Below are 21,869 nucleotides of genomic sequence, written 5' to 3'. Positions count from 1 at the left end.
CTCTCAAGCAAATATGTTTGTAGCTACCACTACACCACATATGTGTTTATGTCAATATTTGCTACAGTAAAAATATATACTACATCTCTCCCAAAGCCCACCTGCTACCTTTACATAATGTGTAGTAGTAGATAATTATCAACGAGATTCCTGAATTATATTTTTAGATGGAGGGAGTAGTATTTAAAAAAGAGACTTGCATGCAATTTCTTTTGTTTGAATAATGTTTTCAACTTAAATTATTTTTTATATGTGTGACATTTATTCTCCATAATATTTTTCCATGGCTCTGACTTGTGAGTCATTTTTATAAACCAACGCCAAAGATGAATCCATGTTTCTTACTTGGAAACCCCGAATAAACACCACTGGCAGGAGGCGCTCGCGTTGGCGTTGCTCATCGATGACGAAAAGAAGCTTGGCGACTGCCAGTTTGACATCTGGAAGCAGTACTACGTGACCGCATGTGTCGCTGTGTTCGACAAGCTCCGGCGCAGCCGCCGCTTGGACGCGGTCCAGAGCGGCTGCACCGCGTTGTCCATCTTCAAATAGGGGGACCTCATGGTCGTCGCCAACGCCGGCAACTCTCGGGTTGTTCTGGGCACCGCATCCGACAACGGCGTCGTCACACCGTCCAGCTCATCATCCACCTGAAGCTCAACCTCCCACGTAAGTCACTACTAACCGGCCATGAATTCTTGTGCGCTGGGACGACGGTCGTTGCTGACGTTGTGTGAGTGTCCTCGAACAAGATTTATGTAGAGGAGTAGCACATCCGGTGGTGCAGCGGCTAGGTGTACTACCTCGCTGATGAGCACGTGGTGCACTTCGTTTAGCAGCCCAGCCAAGAGTCATCGGTACTCGCCATGTCGTACGCGTTCGACGACTACTATATCAAGGACTATGGCGTCATCTTGGCACCAGAGGTGACGCAGAGGAGGACCGACAACAATGACCACTCGCCATCGTCGGGGTAGCTTTTGTGCCGGCCTGCCTTTAATTCTCTTCGCAAACACATACACTTGCTTTTTTGTTTAAGCAAGCGTGTATGGTGGTGCGTACCTGATGACTGACAATGTACGAGGGAATTTGTACCGGCAGGTGTGACACGTGCTATTCAATGATGAGACCATGCAAATCGTGGTATATATCGAAGTCTGCATGATACTGATGGTTGGAATGGAGTAGTGAAACAGCTAAATCAAAATAACAAATTTATGTATGGCTAGGATTATAAATGGATTATGAAATATTTTTTACAACAATATAAGACACATTTTGCATATAAGTTATTATGTTATTATATGTTCGCGTTGCAACACACGGGTACTCACCTAGTTATTGTATTAAAAATTTAATGTAGATATCTAGTGCTACTGTAGCTTCATCCTACACGTTGACACTTTAGGCTCATCGCATGTAAGTGTCCGCGTACAAAAAAAAGTGCAAAGCTAAAACTTAAACCCACATCCCCTGCTTTAGAAATTTGGAGCTAACCAACAAATCACACGTACCTTAGTGTTTATAAATAAAAAATAATTATATTTAAGGAAACTCATGCTCCCCTCGCATCGTGGCAACGTAGGAACACATACCTAGTTATTTCATAAAATAGGACAATTATATACTTGTTCAGTTTACATCTTAGGGTCTTCTTGTACCAATACAACACAATTACGGAAACCCATGCTCCCATCGCCTCATGGCAACGCACGGACACATATCTAGTTATCTCATAAAATAGAACAATTATATACTTGTTCAGTTTACATCTTAGGGTCTTTCTGTACCAATATAACACAATTACGTTTTTACGTACATACTTAGTTTGCAACACATTACAACCCTAATTACTTACCAAAGTGATATCAACTCAAGGAAAAACGCACAAAGTTAACACCTTATATCCCTATGTCCCAAAAAAAAGGCAATTTTATATTCATCATTATAATATAATATGTCCTTATTTTGTGGTTAGCAATACTTATGATCTTTATAATATGATACTAAAATATCCTTATTTTGTGCACCCTTCAAAAAAAATACTGTAACCCAATCAAGCAACTGCATTAGCGCTGGCCATCGTCATCTCCTGAATAGATCCGCCGTGAAGGTGATGCCGGTGCCGGGCAACCACGCAAGCCCGTCGATGAATCGCCTGACGGTGAACCGGCTGGCGACGGCGGCGTCCATGATCACGTGGTAGCCAGGCCACTTCACTCGGCCCGCGACGCCCGCACCGGGCCCGTAGTTCCTGTACTCTCCGTAGAACAGCGTGGCGAGGCCCGGGCTGTGGTCCCCCGAGCCAGCAGCTGCCCACTCGAGCCACCCGCGGGCCTGGATGCCAGAGCCCAGGTAGGACTCCATGACCACGACCCGCGAGAAGGGCTTCCACGGGCGGCCCAGGTACGTCGGGTACTTGGCCTCCAGCACGCAGCCGTGGAAGGAGAAGCCCGTGTTCTGGTTGGGGTCCTTGCGGCCCTGCGCGGTGACGCTGCCCGTCTGGCCGGGCGCCAGCGGCAGCGTGGCGACGAGGCTGCGCTGCACCACGACGATGCCGTTGCCGAAGACGAAGTCCACGGTGCCGGCGATGCGGCAGTCGCGGTAGAACTGCCGGAGCGAGTGCGCGTACAGCGTGTCCTGGTGCCCCTCCACGGCCACGCGGAAGAAGGCGGAGCGGTCCGAGTCCACGCGCAGCGCCACCGCCTGGTGCGCCGCCGGACCCGCCGTGTTGCGGAACGTCAGGTCCCGCGCGATGAACCCGGCGCCGGACACCGCTGCAGGCATGCGAAGCAAGGATTAGACATGCAAGTGCAAAGCAACACCACAACACGTGCATCCTGCTGCTAGCTGCCTCTCCGAACGAATTGATTGATATGCATCGTAATAATAACTCGGCCACCGCGCGCGCTTAAATTTTCTGGTCACCGGAAGGATCTATATGGTGGTATGCAGAGCATGAAGTTACCGAAGGTGGCGCTGCGGAAGGTGGTCCAGCCGCTGGAGAAGCTCCGGCTGCCGGAGATCACCGTCTCGCCCATGCCCTCGCCGACGATGACGATGTTGGTCTTCTTCTTCCTGACTTCCACGTTCTCGTGGTACTCCCCTCGCTTGACGTAGATCACGTACTTCCTCTTGCTGTGGCTGGGCGCCCGTGCCACCGCCTCGCTGACGGTGCGGTAGCGCCCGCTGCCGTCCTGCGCCACCACGACGTCCACGCGCGTCGACGACGTCCTGCCTGCGCGGCGGGCGCGCTTGGCGACGAGCTCCTCCTCGTCCTCGACGTCCATCACCCACGGCGGCAGCTCGTCGTCGCCGGCGCCGGAGGAGGCGCTGTTACTTTTAGGAGGTCCGTGGCGCAGCGGCGTGATGCTGCGCAGGCGCTTGTGCATGGCAAGCAGGTTGCTGACCAGCTGCGTGAGCTGCGCTACGGCGGCCTCGACGCGGCGCAGCAGGCGGCCGTCGGTGCCGTGGAAGCCGGCCACGCAGGTGTCCTGGTTGCCCAGCGCCGCGCTGAGCCACGCGTGGATGTCGTTCTCGGCGCGGCTTGAGGCGCTGCGGCGGCCGGGCGAGTCCAGCAGCTCCAGGCCGCCGCCGTCGTCGGTGTCGTCGGCGGCCATAGCGTCCAGCGCCCACCCGAGCTCGTCGACGGAGTATCCCAGCAGCTCGACGCAGTCGCGCAGCGCTACCTCCTCGCGCGCGTGGTTGGACAGCGAGGCGAGCCCCCGGACCGCTCCCGCGGCGCCCACGGCCTCGCCGAGCGTGTCGCGCAGCGCGGCGCGGAGCACGGGCACGGGCCCGCTGCCCGCGCCTCCCCGCGCCGTGTCGAGCCGCGACACGCAGGCCTCGCGGCGGCCACCCGCGGACAAGAAGAAGGAGACGTTGAAGCAGGCCTGGCGCAGCAGCGCGTCCTCGAAGGCCTCCGCCTCACCCGGGCTCTCGAAGACCAGGCCGGTGAACACGGCGGCGGCGTGGCCGCGGTGTGCCGCCATGAGGACCCATAAGAGCGCCAGCAGTAGGGGGCAGCAGCTGGTAGTAGCGGTCGTAGACGACGACGACGCCATTGCTGAAGCTGCACTGCATGCGTCTTGCCAGTGTCCGCGAGGAGTGCGGGTGGCTTGCCTGCCATGAGCTTGAGGCGTGTGTGTATATAGAGGTATCAGCTAGGTGCGAATGGAGGCAAGGTATAGTTTGTTTGGGAAGAAACAGATGAGCGCGCGGGGCAAGTCTGCGTGAACCCCTTTACGATCGCTGGGTGAATGAGTTGCTTAATGCGGTATGTGTGCTTACTGTTCAGACATGGTTCTTAATAAACTCATTGACTAGCTCGTGCGTATGAGTCGTCGCCAATTAAAAGAGAGAGCGTTCAGGTAGGCCAATAGATAACTGTTCTCCTAACCTAAGCAAGGTGAGGCCGGATTGATAAGATTGTGCCATGCTTGGTGTGCAATTCACACGCCTGTGCATACATGCATGCATGATGCATCAGATGCCCGCTCGCGTCGCGCGAGGTACGCTGGATACTTGTAGAGCTGGAAAAACTTGTGAGGGGCAGTAGATGCACCAACACTCAAGGTGTCTATTCTTCTTCTTCGTCCGTCGGTGCTGATTCTGAATCCAGACTAGGACTAGAGGCACTTGCCATCACAACTTCACACGCATAATTAATAATGATAATTTGACACTTGGACACTGAGGCGTATCTAACGGGTGGTTCGGGTGAGGCACGGTATACCCTAAGCCAGCCCACCAGAGCACGAGTCTATTAAGACCTAGCAAAAAATCTAACACTAGTAGTTATTTTTTGCATGATGTTTACATAATTTTATATTATATTTACATTCTAATGTATACAATTATGAACTTTGCTAATTCTATAATTTTATATGTTATTTTTGCCTTTATATTATGAACTGTATGCCAAATTATTATAGATTATACAAAAAAATTAAAATTCTTATGACATACCCTATGAAAAAATTCTAGCTATGTCATTGCTTGGACGGAGCCTTAAAATGGAATGTATCAACCGAAACAATTTGGTGCAACCAAGACACAAAAAATATATGGATATTTTAAAAAGTTCTTCCCACCTTCGTATTTTTGTTTTTGTTGCACCGGTTGTACTAATTAGTTCGGTTACACCGTACCTGATACATTATCGTTGTCAGAAGGAGAAGCGTAGACATATACAGCGTGATTGGTTGACTAGGTGCGCAGCGTCAGTCTCCGGCTAGCCCGGACCGCGGGATACGCAGGATATGCGCGTTTCCACGCATGCAGGAAATCAAGCCAAAAAAAAGCCTATGCTGCATGTGCGGGTACAGGCTGCCATCCTCCTCTCCGGTTAACCAAACAGAAGCTGCGCAAGGTCAACGGGACGCCGTGGGTCTGGATGCAGCCGGCCAACCAACCAATCACGTAGATAATGGAAACACGTCCCACTCCGAGAGCCCGAGCGCGACGACCGCAGTCCTCCCTGTGCCGCATTCCTTCGCGCGGGTCCTGTTCCTGCTGCCCGTCACGCCACACGCTCGGCTCTGCAGCCTGCAGTGCAGGCACGGCGCTGGCGAGGAGCTCACTCCGGGCAGGTCGCCGGATAGTTTCGCCCGTTCCAATAAATTAATCATCGGATGTGTAATGTTTTTTTAATAAAGCATTGTACTGTAGGGGTCCCTACGGTATTACTTTTATATATAAGGTACTGTTTGTTTCACATAATTGTAAAGTAATAGGTAACTGATAACGTTAAATCATGTTTGTTTTAGTCTAACCATAATTAGATACCACACTAAAAATTGATACCGACATATTAATGCTTGTTACCGGCTTACCGCTAGTAATTGAGTATAAACCATTACCATTATCATTTATGTTATATTTCTTAAACCAAACATCACCTAAATGTTTACAGATTACATGTTAGAAAATTAGGCATTTTTAGTTTTAATTTAATCCAGAAAAACAGTGCGATATATGTGATGACATGTATGTGCATGTGTGTATAACTACTCGCATAAGTAGTAAACAGCAATGAAACATGCACAAATACGAAGAACAGAGTGTACCCAGCGGAGGGACCGATGCTCAAGGCATCAGTGGCTTCATTCACACGAGACATCTCGTGTGTTTGTTCGATGTAGCCGTACGAAGTCGGTGCAGGAAGATGTACGCTGTGCAGTCCCTCGAACGGTCGCCGGGAAGAAGAACAGCAGCACGCGTCAACTCGGGAAGACGACGAACACCAAGCTGTGAACGAAGCAGCTGGACAAACAGATCACGCGAGCAGTCGCGAAGACGCTCCCCAAAAATCTGATCGCCCGCACACCCGTGCAAGTGTATCTCTGCGGTCGGTGATTTCGGAGGCCTGCTCTCCCACTCTCTCTGTGCTCGCAGAAGATGGGACGGGAATGTGTTGTTTGCAATTCGTGTGAGATTATTCGCGTAACTGGAAGAGCCCTCCCTCTCCATTCTTATAGGCGGTCAGAAGGAGGGAGAAGAACAACGGACAGAAACGGTCGCGCATTAGAACTGGAAACTGACGACAGTAACTGACGTCCGTTACTAGCCATAAGACAGGAAACGGACGGTTATCATGACAGTCATCGCTCCAGGCAAAATGCGCAACCGTTTGAAAGGAATATTCGGACCAAGGTCCGATCTACCACGAGCCACGGCCACGGCCCGGCCGGCGGCGGCGGCGGCGCGCGCGCGCGTGTGGCAGTCCTTCATCCTTTTCTCAACTTCTCAGTAGATGCACCAATGGTCCACCTATTTAAGTTGATTGATTTGTCCTTTGAACTTCCAATATGGTACTAAATAATTAGTACACCATAGCATTAAAGTGGGCCATTAGCATTGACTATTATTGAATATTAATTTGGGCCAAGCCCACATTAATCCAACAATCCCCACCAAATGCTAAGTCACACAAAAAAGCCCTCATCATCTCAAACGTTTGATATACTGGTGTTTCGATGGAGACTGTTAAGTTGAACATCCACCTAGAACTTAGACTACACTTGACCACAACTGCACAATGGACTAGGCCTTGAATTGGCAGTTTTGCGTGGAATGAGTTTCATCTAAACTCTTTACCAGTACTAGATTGTTGAACGCATCCCCTCTGGTTGGAGCATATAAGTCAAACTCCATAGCCTTTCATGGGTATCTAGAAACCACCCAGATCTCATAAACTGTGACTAGCAGTTAACCTATATAGGTATGTTCCTCTAAAGATGTTCTGTAGGACAACATCTTTGCTTCACAAAGCCACTTGGAACATATTAAGGTGTAAACACCAACCTACCTTACAGTAAGGAAAGATATGCATCTGAAATGAGCCTTATTAAGGGTCTTTCCTCTCAGTCTACCACTAGCTTGTTTCACCATTCTAATTCACGGGATCTCCGATCACATAGAACAGGTTACCACTATGATAAACTTTAGGTGGGTCTCATGCCCATCTCACTTGATGCACTATCTATCACACTACGTGATAGCCCCTTAGTAAATTGATCTGCCAGATTTTTAGACGTATGGACATAATCCAACGCTATTACTCCGGGGTTTCTCAATTTCCTGACAGATTTCAAACGCCTCTTTATGTGCCTTGTCGACTTCATATTATCCTTAGAACTGTTTATCTTAATTATCACAGTCTGATTATCACAGTTCATGGAAATAGCCGGCACAGGTTTTTCAACCACCGGTAAATCCATAAGGAGTTCACGAAGCCACTCAGCCTCAACTGAAGCGGTATCTAATGTTGTGAGTTCTGCTTCCATAGTCGACCTCGTTAAGATGGTCTGCTTGCAAGACTTCCATGAAACAGCACCACCTCCAAGTGAAAACACATATCCACTTGTGGCATATATCTCATCAGCATCAGATATCCAGTTTGCATCACAATAACCCTCCAGAACTGTTGGGTACCCGGTATAATGGATGCCTAAACTCATAGTACCCTTTAGATAGCGCAAAACTCTCTCAAGAGCACGCCAGTGATCATCTCCCGGATTTGAAACAAATCGACTAAGTTTGCTCACAGCAAATGAGATGTCAGGCCTCGTAGCGCTAGCTAAATACATGAGTGAACCAATTATTTGGGAATATCTCAATTGATCCCTAGCTATCCTTCGATTTTTCTTTAATAGCTTACTAGGATCATAAGGCGTTGGAGCAGGTTCACATTCGCTAAAACCAAAGCGACTCAAAACCTTTTCCACATAATGGGATTGCACAAGTGTGATCCCACCAATGCCTTCTCTCAGTAGCTTAATGTTAAGAATAACATCAGCTTCTCCCAAATCTTTCATTTCAAAATTATTAGACAGAAAGTCTTTTGTCTCTTTAATCACATCAAGACTCGTCCCCAAGATTAGAATGTCATCAACATATAGGCATAAAATTACTCCCTCGCCCCCACCATACCGATAGTATACACACTTGTCTGCTTCGTTCACAACAAAACCGATAGATGTCAAAGTTCTATCGAACTTTTCATGCCATTGCTTAGGTGCTTGTTTTAGGCCATATAAAGATTTCAATAATTTACACACCATGCCTTCTTGACCGTTTGCTACAAACCCAGCTGGCTGCTCCATGTAAATTTCCTCATCTAGCTCTCCATTTAGGAAAGCTGTCTTAACATCCATTTGATGGACGAGTAGACCATGAGAGGCAGCCAAAGAAAGTAGCACACGAATTGTGGTCAATCGAGCCACAGGTGAATAAGTATCAAAGAAATCCTCACCTTCCTTCTGTGAATAGCCTTTAATTACAAGCCTCGCCTTGTACCTTTCAATAGTACCATCAGGCCTAAGTTTTTTCTTGAACACCCATTTACTTCCAATGGGCTTACACCCATAAGGACGCTCAACTACCTCCCAAGTTGCATTAGACATAATAGAATCCATCTCACTCCTTATTGCTTCCTTCCAAAAGTCAGCATCAGGAGAGGAATATGCCTCTTCAATGGTACTTGGTGTGTCATCCACAAGATATACAATGTAATCATCACCAAAGGACTTTGCAATCCTTGGTCTCTTACTCTTTCGAGTTGATACATTGTCATTTTCCACATGATTATGTATATGGGATTCCTCAGTGTGTTCTACCGGAATAAAATGCTCATGGGGTATCGTTGGTTCATCATTAGACGTATCATGTGTAGCTTTCATGGGAAATTCGTCCTCAAAAAACGTAGCATCTCTGGACTCCACAATTGTACCAACCAACATGTCCGGTACTCCAGAGTTTATAATTAAAAACCTATATCCAATGCTGTGGAAAGCATACCCAAGGAAAACACAATCAACAGTTTTCGGTCCTAATTTGCGCTTCTTGTTAATTGGCACATTCACTTTAGCCAAACAACCCCAGGTGCGCAAATAGGAGATATTTAATTTCTTCTTTTCCCATTCCTCGAATGGTGTGATTTCTTTGTTCTTTGTGGGAACTTTATTCAGGACATGACATGCCGTCAAGATCGCCTCACCCCACCATTCCTTAGATAGCCCTGAAGTCTCTAACATGGCGTTAACCAAATCAGTTAGAGTACGGTTCTTTCTTTCAGCAACCCCATTGGATTGTGGTGAGTATGGCGGTGTCCTCTCATGAATAATACCATGTTCCACACAAAAATCAGAAAAATCACCCGAAAAATATTCTCCACCACGATCAGACCTTAACCGTTTAATTTTCCTCTCGAGTTGATTTTCAACTTCAGCTTTGTAGGTATTAAAATAATGCAAAGCTTCATCTTTTGATTTTAAGAGATACACATAACAAAATCTAGTAGAGTCATCGATAAAAGTAATAAAATATCGCTTGCCTCCTTTAGTCAATATTCCGTTCATCTCACATAAATCGGAATGTATTAAGTCTAGTGGTGCCAAATTCCTCGCCTCCGCAGCCTTGTGAGGCTTGCGAGGTTGCTTAGATTGCACGCACACCTGGCACTTAGAACCTTTGACTAAATCAAATTTCGGGATTAAATTTAAATCTGCTAACCGCGAGACACAACCAAAATTGATATGACAAAGTCGTGAATGCCAAATATACGACTCATTCGAAACAACATTGTTCACAGACTTATTACACGCATCATGCAAAGATAAGCGGAACAAGCCTCCGCTGTCATAGCCTTTTCCAACAAACGTTCCATACTTAGACAGTATACATTTATTAGACTCAAAGACAATTTTGTAGCCATCTCGACACAATTGAGAGCCACTAACTAGATTCTTTTTGATGGAGGGGACATGTTGCACGTTCTTCAATAGCACCGTATTTCCCGAAGTAAACTTCAGAATGACTGTACCAACACCAAGAACACGCGCATGTGATCCGTTCCCCATCAGCAAGGCTCCAGTCCCTTTGCACTGATAAGAAGAAAATAAAGAAATATCAGCACACACATGAATATTAGCACCGGTATCAGCCCACCACTCAGGGGATTGACACACTGAAAGAACAATAGGTAAAAGATTACCATACCCCGATGTTCCTTCTGCAGTCTCGCTAACAACCATGTTTACTGTTTTCTTCTCTTGAGCTGGTTTTTTCTCTTGCTTAAATTTGCGGTCTGGACAAGCGCTTGCCCAATGATCAGTACTCCCGCAAACAAAGCAACCAGCTCCTTTGTTCTTCTTTTTGAACGAGGCTGCCTGCTTGGGCTTCGTGGCATTCTGTTGCTTGTTCTTCTTTTTATTATTATGTGATGCATTGGAGTTCTTCTTTTGTACCATATTGGCACTAGAAGTCTCAACTCCTTTTCCACGAGTGTCTTTTGCTCTCGCCCTCTCCTCAACATCAAGAGAACCAATAAGCTCAGCCACGCTAAACTCTTGTCTCTTATGTTTTAGAGTGGTAGCAAAGTCCGTCCAAGAAGGTGGCAGTTTAGCGATAATACCGTCGGCCACGAACTTGTCAGGCAAGACACATGGGAATTGTTCGAGTTCTTTAGCCAGTGCCTGTATTTCATGAGCCTGTTCAACTACAGGACGGTTTTCCACCATCTTATAGTCAAATAGCTGCTCCATGATGTACAGCTCGCTACCAGCATCAGAAACACCAAACTTCTCATCTAATGCATCCCATAACTCTTTTGCAGATGTGCACGTTAGATAAGAATCAACATACTTGTTGGCAAGGGCGCCAATCACGGCGCCTCGAAACAGGTTATCGGCAACGTCGAACATTCTCTCCTCTTCAGGAGTGAACTGTTCGGGTTTCCCCTGTGCGTTGTGATAGCAGTTCATTGCGGTCAACCACAGTATCATCTTACTACGCCATCTCTTGTAAAACGTCCCATCAAAAGGTTCACTTGGTTTTAACGCAGCAGCAAAACCACTAACAGAAAAATGCCTAATATCAGATTTTTGGATTGTTAGAAAATTAGGCATTTTTAGTTTTAATTTAATCCAGAAAAACAGTGCGATATATGTGATGACATGTATGTGCATGTGTGTATAACTACTCGCATAAGTAGTAAACAGCAATGAAACATGCACAAATACGAAGAACAGAGTGTACCCAGCGGAGGGACCGATGCACATGAGACATTTCTTTTTGAACGAGGCTGCCTGCTTGGGCTTCGTGGCATTCTGTTGCTTGTTCTTCTTTTTATTATTATGTGATGCATTGGAGTTCTTCTTTTGTACCATATTGGCACTAGAAGTCTCAACTCCTTTTCCACGAGTGTCTTTTGCTCTCGCCCTCTCCTCAACATCAAGAGAACCAATAAGCTCAGCCACGCTAAACTCTTGTCTCTTATGTTTTAGAGTGGTAGCAAAGTCCGTCCAAGAAGGTGGCAGTTTAGCGATAATACCGTCGGCCACGAACTTGTCAGGCAAGACACATGGGAATTGTTCGAGTTCTTTAGCCAGTGCCTGTATTTCATGAGCCTGTTCAACTACAGGACGGTTTTCCACCATCTTATAGTCAAATAGCTGCTCCATGATGTACAGCTCGCTACCAGCATCAGAAACACCAAACTTCTCATCTAATGCATCCCATAACTCTTTTGCAGATGTGCACGTTAGATAAGAATCAACATACTTGTTGGCAAGAGCGCCAATCACGGCGCCTCGAAACAGGTTATCGGCAACGTCGAACATTCTCTCCTCTTCAGGAGTGAACTGTTCGGGTTTCCCCTGTGCGTTGTGATAGCAGTTCATTGCGGTCAACCACAGTATCATCTTACTACGCCATCTCTTGTAAAACGTCCCATCAAAAGGTTCACTTGGTTTTAACGCAGCAGCAAAACCACTAACAGAAAAATGCCTAATATCAGATTTTTGGATTGTTAGAAAATTAGGCATTTTTAGTTTTAATTTAATCCAGAAAAACAGTGCGATATATGTGATGACATGTATGTGCATGTGTGTATAACTACTCGCATAAGTAGTAAACAGCAATGAAACATGCACAAATACGAAGAACAGAGTGTACCCAGCGGAGGGACCGATGCACATGAGACATTTCTTTTTGAACGAGGCTGCCTGCTTGGGCTTCGTGGCATTCTGTTGCTTGTTCTTCTTTTTATTATTATGTGATGCATTGGAGTTCTTCTTTTGTACCATATTGGCACTAGAAGTCTCAACTCCTTTTCCACGAGTGTCTTTTGCTCTCGCCCTCTCCTCAACATCAAGAGAACCAATAAGCTCAGCCACGCTAAACTCTTGTCTCTTATGTTTTAGAGTGGTAGCAAAGTCCGTCCAAGAAGGTGGCAGTTTAGCGATAATACCGTCGGCCACGAACTTGTCAGGCAAGACACATGGGAATTGTTCGAGTTCTTTAGCCAGTGCCTGTATTTCATGAGCCTGTTCAACTACAGGACGGTTTTCCACCATCTTATAGTCAAATAGCTGCTCCATGATGTACAGCTCGCTACCAGCATCAGAAACACCAAACTTCTCATCTAATGCATCCCATAACTCTTTTGCAGATGTGCACGTTAGATAAGAATCAACATACTTGTTGGCAAGAGCGCCAATCACGGCGCCTCGAAACAGGTTATCGGCAACGTCGAACATTCTCTCCTCTTCAGGAGTGAACTGTTCGGGTTTCCCCTGTGCGTCGTGATAGCAGTTCATTGCGGTCAACCACAGTATCATCTTACTACGCCATCTCTTGTAAAACGTCCCATCAAAAGGTTCACTTGGTTTTAACGCAGCAGCAAAACCACTAACAGAAAAATGCCTAATATCAGATTTTTGGATTGTTAGAAAATTAGGCATTTTTAGTTTTAATTTAATCCAGAAAAACAGTGCGATATATGTGATGACATGTATGTGCATGTGTGTATAACTACTCGCATAAGTAGTAAACAGCAATGAAACATGCACAAATACGAAGAACAGAGTGTACCCAGCGGAGGGACCGATGCTCAAGGCATCAGTGGCTTCATTCACATGAGACATTTCGTGTGTTTGTTCGATGTAGCCGTACGAAGTCGGTGCAGGAAGATGTACGCTGTGCAGTCCCTCGAACGGTCGCCGGGAAGAAGAACAGCATACCACGAGCCACGGCCCGGCCGGCGGCGACGCGCGCGCGCGTGTGGCAGTCCTTCATCCTTTTCTCAACTTCTCAATAGATGCACCAATGGTCCACCTATTTAAGTTGATTGATTTGTCCTTTGAACTTCCAATATGGTACTAAATAATTAGTACACCATAGCATTAAAGTGGGCCATTAGCATTGACTATTATTGAATATTAATTTGGGCCAAGCCCACATTAATCCAATATTACATTTTCGTATTACAGCGTTTGTATCCATTGTCTGATATTTTCAGCTACCATATCCTGCACCTTGTAGGTGTTAAGGCTCATCTCTTGATAGAATATGATTTTACACCGCTGGATGGTCGGAGTAGTGTTTTCGAAGATCTACCCATTTATGCATTTCCAAATACACTACGTCACTGTGATAATTGTCTCTATGGATTCTTTCGTATACCGCCGGACTGCAATTTGTGATGTGATAAGCTGAAGGATAGTTTTCGTCGTTTCACATGCATGATGGCTTTTGATCCTATGCTAACACACATAAACGAACTACATGAAGAGTTAGAGCGGCTGGGTGCAGTCCAATACACACTTGTTCTCGCGGTAAGGCTAGGGGGCGTTTGGATCCAAAATTTTTTTTTCAGAAATTAGAATCTATAAACTATTTGGGTTGGAATTTGACATTTTCCGTCACTTTCTAAGGAGATGTTTGATTTTAGAGATTATTTTTTAGTTCTTACATTTTTATTCTATTTTAGTCATTAAAATCAAATAAAATAGAGAGACTAAAAACTAGTACCTGTAAATCAAACATCCCATAAGATTCAGATATAAAGCATATCTTAAATTGATAAGATAAAGGATAGAAGTTGATTTTATGTATCATTAGGCTATGTTTCAACTCTAACATTTATAACACGTTCTCGGGCTCGCTCTCCTATAATAGAAATATATCACATAAATATGGCCAACACGAGCATACAAATATATTACACTTAAAACTAGATTAACTTTATTAAGTTGTGGCTAAGTGATGATCATTGGAATGGAATTCAATTTAAAGGATAAAAAGAGCCTAGCACTAGTTATGTTCCTTTCCTTAATGACTGAACCAACGTTTACCTTCAGTAAACAAAAAACTATGGGGTGTTTGTTTTGACTCTTTCCTCGCCAAAAGCTGCTACATATTGTTAAACACCCAGCCCATTTTTATGAGAATCGTTTTGATAAAAACTATCCACAAGCACACGTGGACACAGAATTATCCGAGTCGTCATAATAATAGAAAATCACTTTCTAGATCCTAAACCTCATGGACTCATTTATTTTCCTCCTCACTTAATCCTCAAAATACACAAATTATCCTCAGATTCTCAGAAACAAACCTGCCCTATGATGTAGCACATAATAAGCAAGCAGAAGACAATGATAGACCTGGCGGATACTGATAGAGAAGCGTAGTGCGAGATGAAATATAGAAAAGCGTTTCTCATGAGATCGAGAAACTTCATGCCACGGATAATCCAACCTTGTTCTACAGCACGCACTCATACATCACAATATATAAACAAAAACGTGCATGAGGCACTACACTTGCAGGAAAGAGTACTTTTATGTATCAGATTTCATCATCACCACATATACCGCCACACCACAAGCAGAGCGCCAATCACCGCCTGGGTACCAGGAATCATTCCTAGCAGCACAGCAAAAATAACTTATGAAGGAATTTGTCGCAATAAGCTCTCGATCAGATTTCGGAACCCCAGCTGCCTTCCAAGCTTTTAGGCTGCAAGTACTATTATCACTATGAGCAGGACCACTCCGAAAATAACGAGCAACAAGCATATCTGCAGCAAGAAAATTGGTCAGTGAATCTGAACATCAATTTGATGGAGAATGGTGTTCCTAAAAATGAATCTAGGATATTAACGAAGTGTAAAAGGACTTCTGAAATTACCAGAGAAGAGTTCGACTTCTGAGTTTTAGCAGCCTTTGAAAGCTGGCCTTTAGCCTGCGAAGTCGCTACAACGGCGTTCTCTATATGGGAATCAATGTCATCTGGTTCACAAAAGGAGAAACACAATTAGAGCTTGTTCATTTTCATCTCAATCCATGTGGGTTGGAGGGGATTGGGTGGGTTTAAAAATCAAAATCTCTACTAAAATTTTCCAATCCCATCCAATCATGTGCCGTAAAAATAATCCATGTGGCGTAGGAAATTTCAAAATGTAGATCCAATTTTTCAGAAAGGCCACACACCTATCATTGCTCCTTGATCATGGACTAGCACAGCGAGATCTTTGAAGATTTCATTTACTTCAGTGATTTGGTGCTGAATCTCTTGTATTCCCTGATCCCTCTCCTCAATGATGGCCTCATTGAACACGATTTCATTATCCAAGAAGACCAACTCCTGCCTATTGTAAATCAAAAGTTTGAAATTAGCACCTTGAGGTATTCAGAAAAATGACATGTACAAGGAGGGAAAATGTCTCATTCTTGACATTGCAAACGAAGGGTGATGTGTGTTGTCCAAGCAACGTCATAAAATCAAGGTATATGGGTCTCCAAATTAAAACCTGAATGCAGAAATCCATATAGAACAAGTAATTCCACAAAAGACAACAGACAAAACCAACTTACCTTCTAGATTCTAGAAGCTGTGTGCGCTGCTCTGCCAACCTATCAGCACCATTATTCACTTCACTTGAGTTGTAGCTGTAAATATCGGTAACTCCAAGGTTAGGCTTATGGTGGTAATACACTGAACAATTTTAGTAACATTACTGTTGACAGTATTAAAACGAGGGAAGTGAAATATTGACAGAATTAAAACAAGGGAAGTGAGAAGAAAAGAAGCAATTCTCAAAAATCATCAATTTATTAAAGAATTACAGAAGGGAAACAATTATAAAATGAGGTATAGAAATATGGAAGCAAAAAAATCTCCAAAGATCATATTTACTGTTTCTATTGAGAGCAAATGTCACTAAAATAGACTATGACAGATTTAATATTTTATCATGTGAAATGAAGACCACTTTCCCTCCTTGCAACAAAAGTGTTCCAAAATAGAACATGAATCTCACAACTTGGACCGGAGCTAGCAAGCCACAGCAGCAGTCATGAACCAAATGCTAGCACTTGGTCCGACATGCTTAACTTTGTTCTGGAAAAATGTGGTAGTGAACCAAACTTATTTTAGTAACTCAGTAAGAGGCCACAATACACAAACAGAATATATCAAGCAAAAATGATTCAGTGTGTGGGCTTATCTCAGAAAGTAATAAATTTCTGCTATTTAGCCTCATGGCAGAGTAAGGTTAGCTTTCAAAAGTTGATAACTTCATTGCTGCAAATTATAATGATGCAGAAATATAATGTCGTGACGCATAGTAAGGTGAGGCATGGCGACTGACTACCGCCTTACGCTTAAGCAACTAAGGCGTGAGGAGAGGCGACACCTTAACAGCTTGAGTGAAACTTAAAACAGCAGCTTAGAGCAGATAATGAAGTAAAAATAAAGGAGGGGGCAAGAAGTGGTCTGGGTGTCTGGCCCAGCCCACCAGGCAAACCACCGGGTAAAGTTCATTAATTCGGTTTGTCACCTTTTGTGCTGGATCGGTTAAATAAGTTCTTATAATTTGGCTATAAAGCCATGAACATAGATCGTCCAGATTAAGGAGACTGAATTATCTCCCTGAATTACCAAGAGGAAAGAAATGAATAGAACCAAAAAACGTATACAAATTCATTTTCTTCTTTGGAAAAAGAAAATCCGCGTAGAAATGCAACAAAAAAACATATGGAATAAAAAATATATATGACAGCAAAATACCTCTGTGGCAAGCCCGCTTGAGAAATAAAAGGTGCATATGCAGCTTCTCTCTCTGCTGCTAATCGTTGGGCTTTCTGGAATTCTTTTAGGACTGCTTGGAAATCTTTAGCTAGCTTTGCATCAGCAATCTTCTTGGTAGCCTGCAAGTCAATATGAGATCATGACCACAAATGTAAAAAGAAAAGACCAATTGTCATCCACAAGGAAAAACGAAAATCCCCAGATAATAGAGGAATGGGCATGGGCAAAGAAAAAATTACAGCAGCTGATATGAGATTTGTCATTTTGTCTTAAATGCGTGGTGATAATTTCAAATCTTGCTACAATTTTTTTTGTCACATGGAATGCTGCCATGCCAGAAGAGATGCAAACTATGATAATGAAAGAAAAATTCTAATTTCTATATTACATACTTACACCAAAAGTTCCTATTACTTTATGCAAAACTAAAATTTGTACAAAACAAAACACAGCACATTAGGTTTGGTCCTCCGAATCAGAATGCATGAGTTGTCTGTGATCAATAACTCCCTTCTTCTGTAACTGGAAGAAAAGAGGACAGATCTCTGTTGCAGGTTCTGGTTCAAAGCACAGATACAAAAGTTTTGCAAAATAAGATGACATAATTGCTCAATTAGTCCCAAACCAGAACCAACACCAATGCTACATTATGGAACAACAAAAGTAAGGGTGTGAACAGAGCATGGTTCCAAATTTCAATATATCTATTGGTGTAGTAGGAGGAAAAAGGAATGAGGTAATGCTTTGTACCATCAAAGAGAAGAAAAAAAAAATTATACTTAAAATGAACAAAATGGCACGAGAAAATTTATTTAAGAAATACTCATAAAGTGATAGGCACATACGCTGACTTCAACGCGATGATCCGCCTCGCTGGCTTGTTTAAGCTTGTCTGATGTATCCTTCACTAGCTGTGTTATGTGTTGCCGTGTTTTATGTCTGCGATCAACAGCAAGCGATAGTTAGTAGACACATCAAGACGATTAGAACTCGATAGCCTATAGTAGGGGGGCAGGATTAGAGTTACTACTAGATCAATTTTCAAAATATAACACAAAACGAGCAAGGACGGCATAAGAATTGATTCAGATGACGGAATGAATCCGTGTAGGTCATATGGCATGGTTCCGTCGGTTCAACAGCTGATGGCTATCAGCTAAGGCACGTGTCATCGGTAGCGGTAACGTATGGAATTAGCTAAGGTGACTTACGGAAGCAATCTCTAGAAGAATGGGTGGGAGAAAAGTTAGGCCCCAAGCAACCATTGGCAACAGTAATCGATGTGTCAACCACTTGCGACAGGAACCGACGCATCCACGGTCTACCACAGGGACGAAACGTAATTTCCCAGGCGGACCAAAAGCAGAGCGGGCCGAATCCGCAATACCAAAACAGATGGGGATTAAAGGTACGGCGATCGGAACAGGCTGGGGGGCAAAAGGTAAGGCGGGTAGGCGGGTGGGGGAGCGGACGCACATCCTGTCGCGGAGGTCGGGGGTGTCCTTGGGCGTGCCGAGCGTGTTGACAAGGCGCTGGAACGTGGCGACGGCGGTGTTGATCTGGAAGACGCCCGACGCCACGGCCTGCGACGCGCCGGCGCCGGCGCCGGCGCCCCCCGCCCGGCCGCTCCTCCGGCCGCCGCCGGGCGGCGCCCCCCGGACGTGGCCCGCCTCCAGGTCCTGGAAGCTCATCCCCTCCTTTCCCCTGCCTGGTTACCGACGCGGTCGAATCGTCGTCCCCGCCGCCCGAATCGAGGCTCCCGGCAGGCGATGGGATCCGGATCGGGGTGTCGCGCCGCCGGCCGTTGGGAATTGGGGGGACCGGACCGCGTCGCCAGTCGCCACTCTCTCTCTGGCGTCGGATTGATTGGGGTAGCGGAATTCACTCGCGGCGCGCAGGGGAAGGACCGAAAGGAGCAATAAGCTTGTCGCGGGTTCGCATTCGCAATGCTCTTGGCTTCGGGGGCTCGGGGCCAACCGGGGCGAAGCCACTAGCCAGGTGGGGTTGGTTGCGTTGCCTTGCCTTGTCCGTCGAGTCGGGCGGGCTCGGCTGGAAGCTGCCTGGCTCTGGCTGGCTGGCTGGGTTTGGAATTGGCCCTCGTGGGTCACGCGCGTCGGCGGCTGTCTGTCGCAGCCTCGCAGGAGGGAATGAGGGATAGGGACCATAGGGTCGCCTCTAGATTAGATTAAGGGTGTGTTTAGTTTGAGTTTTAGCTTTGACTTTTGTCTCTTTAAAAGCCAAAAGCTAATTAAAGGGCTAGATTTAGGAAGCAGCTTTTTCTAAAAGCCGACTTTCTCGTAATCCAAATCTGAAAGCATTTCTGGACCTGTTTTAGTGGTTTTTCGGATGGAACTGCGAAAACATATATCGAAGAATTTTTAACGACTTTTAGTGATTTCCACCAAACGATTTTTAGCTTTTTAACAGCTTACAGCCTACAACAATTTTTTCCACAGCTCACAGTAGACAGCAACTTTTTTCACAGCCGTAGCCCAACCAAACAAACCCTAAGGCTTTTTAAGCTGATGTCCTCAGTTTTGCTGGTATGCTCACTTATACTTTTACAGTACTATAGAACAGTAGGGTATAACTGAAAAAAAAACATGACTAAAGATATAAATAAGCACACCACCAAAACTAAGGACATCAGCTTAAAAAACCCTGAATTAACGGTGTCATGAGGACTAAACTACTCGGAATCGGATTGGATGAGCGGCCGGCTTGCGATTACAGGCTGCCATGGTTGGTGGGGCTGGGAAGCGAGCAACTTTTTCTTTTGACTGGATTAGAGCATCTCCAAGAGACTAGTTAAATAGCTTGTCAAGCTAAATTTTAGCTACTTAATAGCAAAATAGCTCTTCAACAGGCTAGCCATTTAACTTGACAAGCTATCCGGCTCTCTAAATTGACTCCCTCACTAGCCAAATTTAGCTAGCAAATCTCGCTAGGCAAGCTAACTTGCATGTTGGAGAGTCTGTTGGAATAAGATGTTATATTTTGAGTTTAATCTTTATAGAGTGACGAATAAAGAGTCAAATAGAGAGTAAAAAATAAAAAGTCTTTTGGAGATGCTCTAAACGCGCCAGAGGAAGGTTGACACTTGACGGAGTAGTAATTGACAATCCACGGCCGTCGGCCCACGGGTGAAGAAAGAGAGGGAGGAGGGCAAACGGCAGCGTTGACGTAGGGGCCAAGGAAAAAAGAGTGTGGGGGCCGGGTGGGTGAGGGTGAGGGTGAGAAGGACGGGCAACCTCATAGAGAACTGCTCTCCTGATTAGCAGGTCGCCGATCCGCTGTGATGGGGCACGGCGAACCGTTCTCTTAACTACGTGAGCCTCTCCACACCCCTTCAAGACACGTTCAGATAACCATATACATAGAGCTATATATTTTATTAGATTTGGTACAGTTTTAAGCCCGACAATTAAAATCGCCCCCGTCAATGCAGAACATGATTTATTAGATATGTATGCGGTTCGTCATTTCCCAGCCTGTACTCTCTGTCACTGTCAGCGGTACCACATGACATCATCGGCATGGAGAAGTGATGATGGGCACAAACTGGGCGGCTCGTGCTCCTGCTCCAGCCTCCACTCCAGCTATATATGCACGTACGTACCAAGCTTTCCTTCCATGTTCTATCATGTCACGCATGTCTCCCTGCGTGCTTCGTTACCTTTTTTTTTTACTCTGCAGAATCTATCAAAGCTATGGATCGACTGGAAACATGGAGCACCGAGCGTCCGATCCACCGCCACAGATGGCAACGGATAAATCTGCTGCAGTAGACGCGCCTACGTCATCAAGGTTTTGGACTGTGCCTCCGGTGACGAAGGATTTTGCAGCGGCCGCCATAGGAAGAACTCCGGAAGATCACCAAGTCCGATACCAATTGTTAACAGCCTAACCTACCTAAGATAGAAGGAGGAGGAGGAACAGAACAAGTGGCAAGAGTAGAATTGTATCCAGACCAATTGACAAACCCCCCTCTCAGTTACTGATGCCACTTCATAGCATCGGTTGATCCACACGTCGGCCATTAGGCCTACGCACACGGCGGCCCGCTACCGGCCTTTGGCCCACAACTTGTAAATCTTTCCCGCGCTCCTTCGTCATCCAGTGACACCGCCGCTAACGGCTTCTTCGTCAGCTCCGGATCCCTGACATGTTGCTATTATTACATACTAAAAAATAACCCTATCGAATATGGTGGATGCAAAATTTCTTGAAATAAGTCAACCTAACCTTTGACCATTAGATTGTTGTCTACTTCACCCCTCAACTTCAAAACTGGTTGTTTAACCCTCTAAACTTTACAAAAACCAGATAAATAATCCTCTAGACAGTTTGTAATACCCACTTTGTAAGAAAAAAATCTAAAAGGAGAAATTACATTCCTTTATAGATATGTGTGTGTCATCTCTATCCATTATTTCATGTGGATACCTCACTTACACAGATAAATAATTAACAAAAGAACACTACTCAAATAA

General features: G+C 45.2%; 2 protein-coding genes across 2 annotated transcripts; both read right to left on the bottom strand.

Moving 5' to 3' along the window:
• Positions 1–1,676: 1,676 nt before the first annotated feature.
• LOC100191701 (pectinesterase) lies at positions 1,677–4,088 on the bottom strand. Its single transcript, NM_001137130.1, has 2 exons — positions 2,969–4,088; positions 1,677–2,777 (listed from the first exon to the last, which is right to left on the bottom strand). The coding sequence occupies exons 1-2, from the start codon at positions 4,062–4,064 to the stop codon at positions 2,086–2,088; spliced, it is 1,788 nt and encodes a 595-aa protein (NP_001130602.1). The 5' UTR covers positions 4,065–4,088; the 3' UTR covers positions 1,677–2,085.
• Positions 4,089–14,956: 10,868 nt separating this feature from the next.
• On the bottom strand, positions 14,957–19,324 carry LOC100191223 (Syntaxin 23). The gene is given in 7 exon segments (NM_001136657.1): positions 14,957–15,364; positions 15,475–15,575; positions 15,777–15,934; positions 16,161–16,235; positions 17,356–17,495; positions 18,222–18,315; positions 18,853–19,324. Coding segments are annotated over 7 exon segments (849 nt in total). The 5' UTR covers positions 19,068–19,324; the 3' UTR covers positions 14,957–15,298.
• Positions 19,325–21,869: the final 2,545 nt, after the last annotated feature.

This window comes from Zea mays, chromosome 8, assembly GCF_902167145.1.
Source record: "Zea mays cultivar B73 chromosome 8, Zm-B73-REFERENCE-NAM-5.0, whole genome shotgun sequence".
In the NCBI taxonomy this organism is placed as follows: Eukaryota; Viridiplantae; Streptophyta; class Magnoliopsida; order Poales; family Poaceae; genus Zea; species Zea mays.
This window is presented reverse-complemented; position numbering and strand designations above follow the sequence as displayed.

Excerpts from the sequence above, each read along its gene's own strand:
- LOC100191701 (NM_001137130.1), bottom strand. The coding sequence starts at position 4,064 with ATGGCGTCGTCGTCGTCTACGACCGCTACTACCAGCTGCTGCCCCCTA. Across the intron at positions 2,778-2,968 it reads CTTCCGCAGCGCCACCTTCG|CGGTGTCCGGCGCCGGGTTC; the intron begins GTAACTTCATGC and ends GCATGCCTGCAG.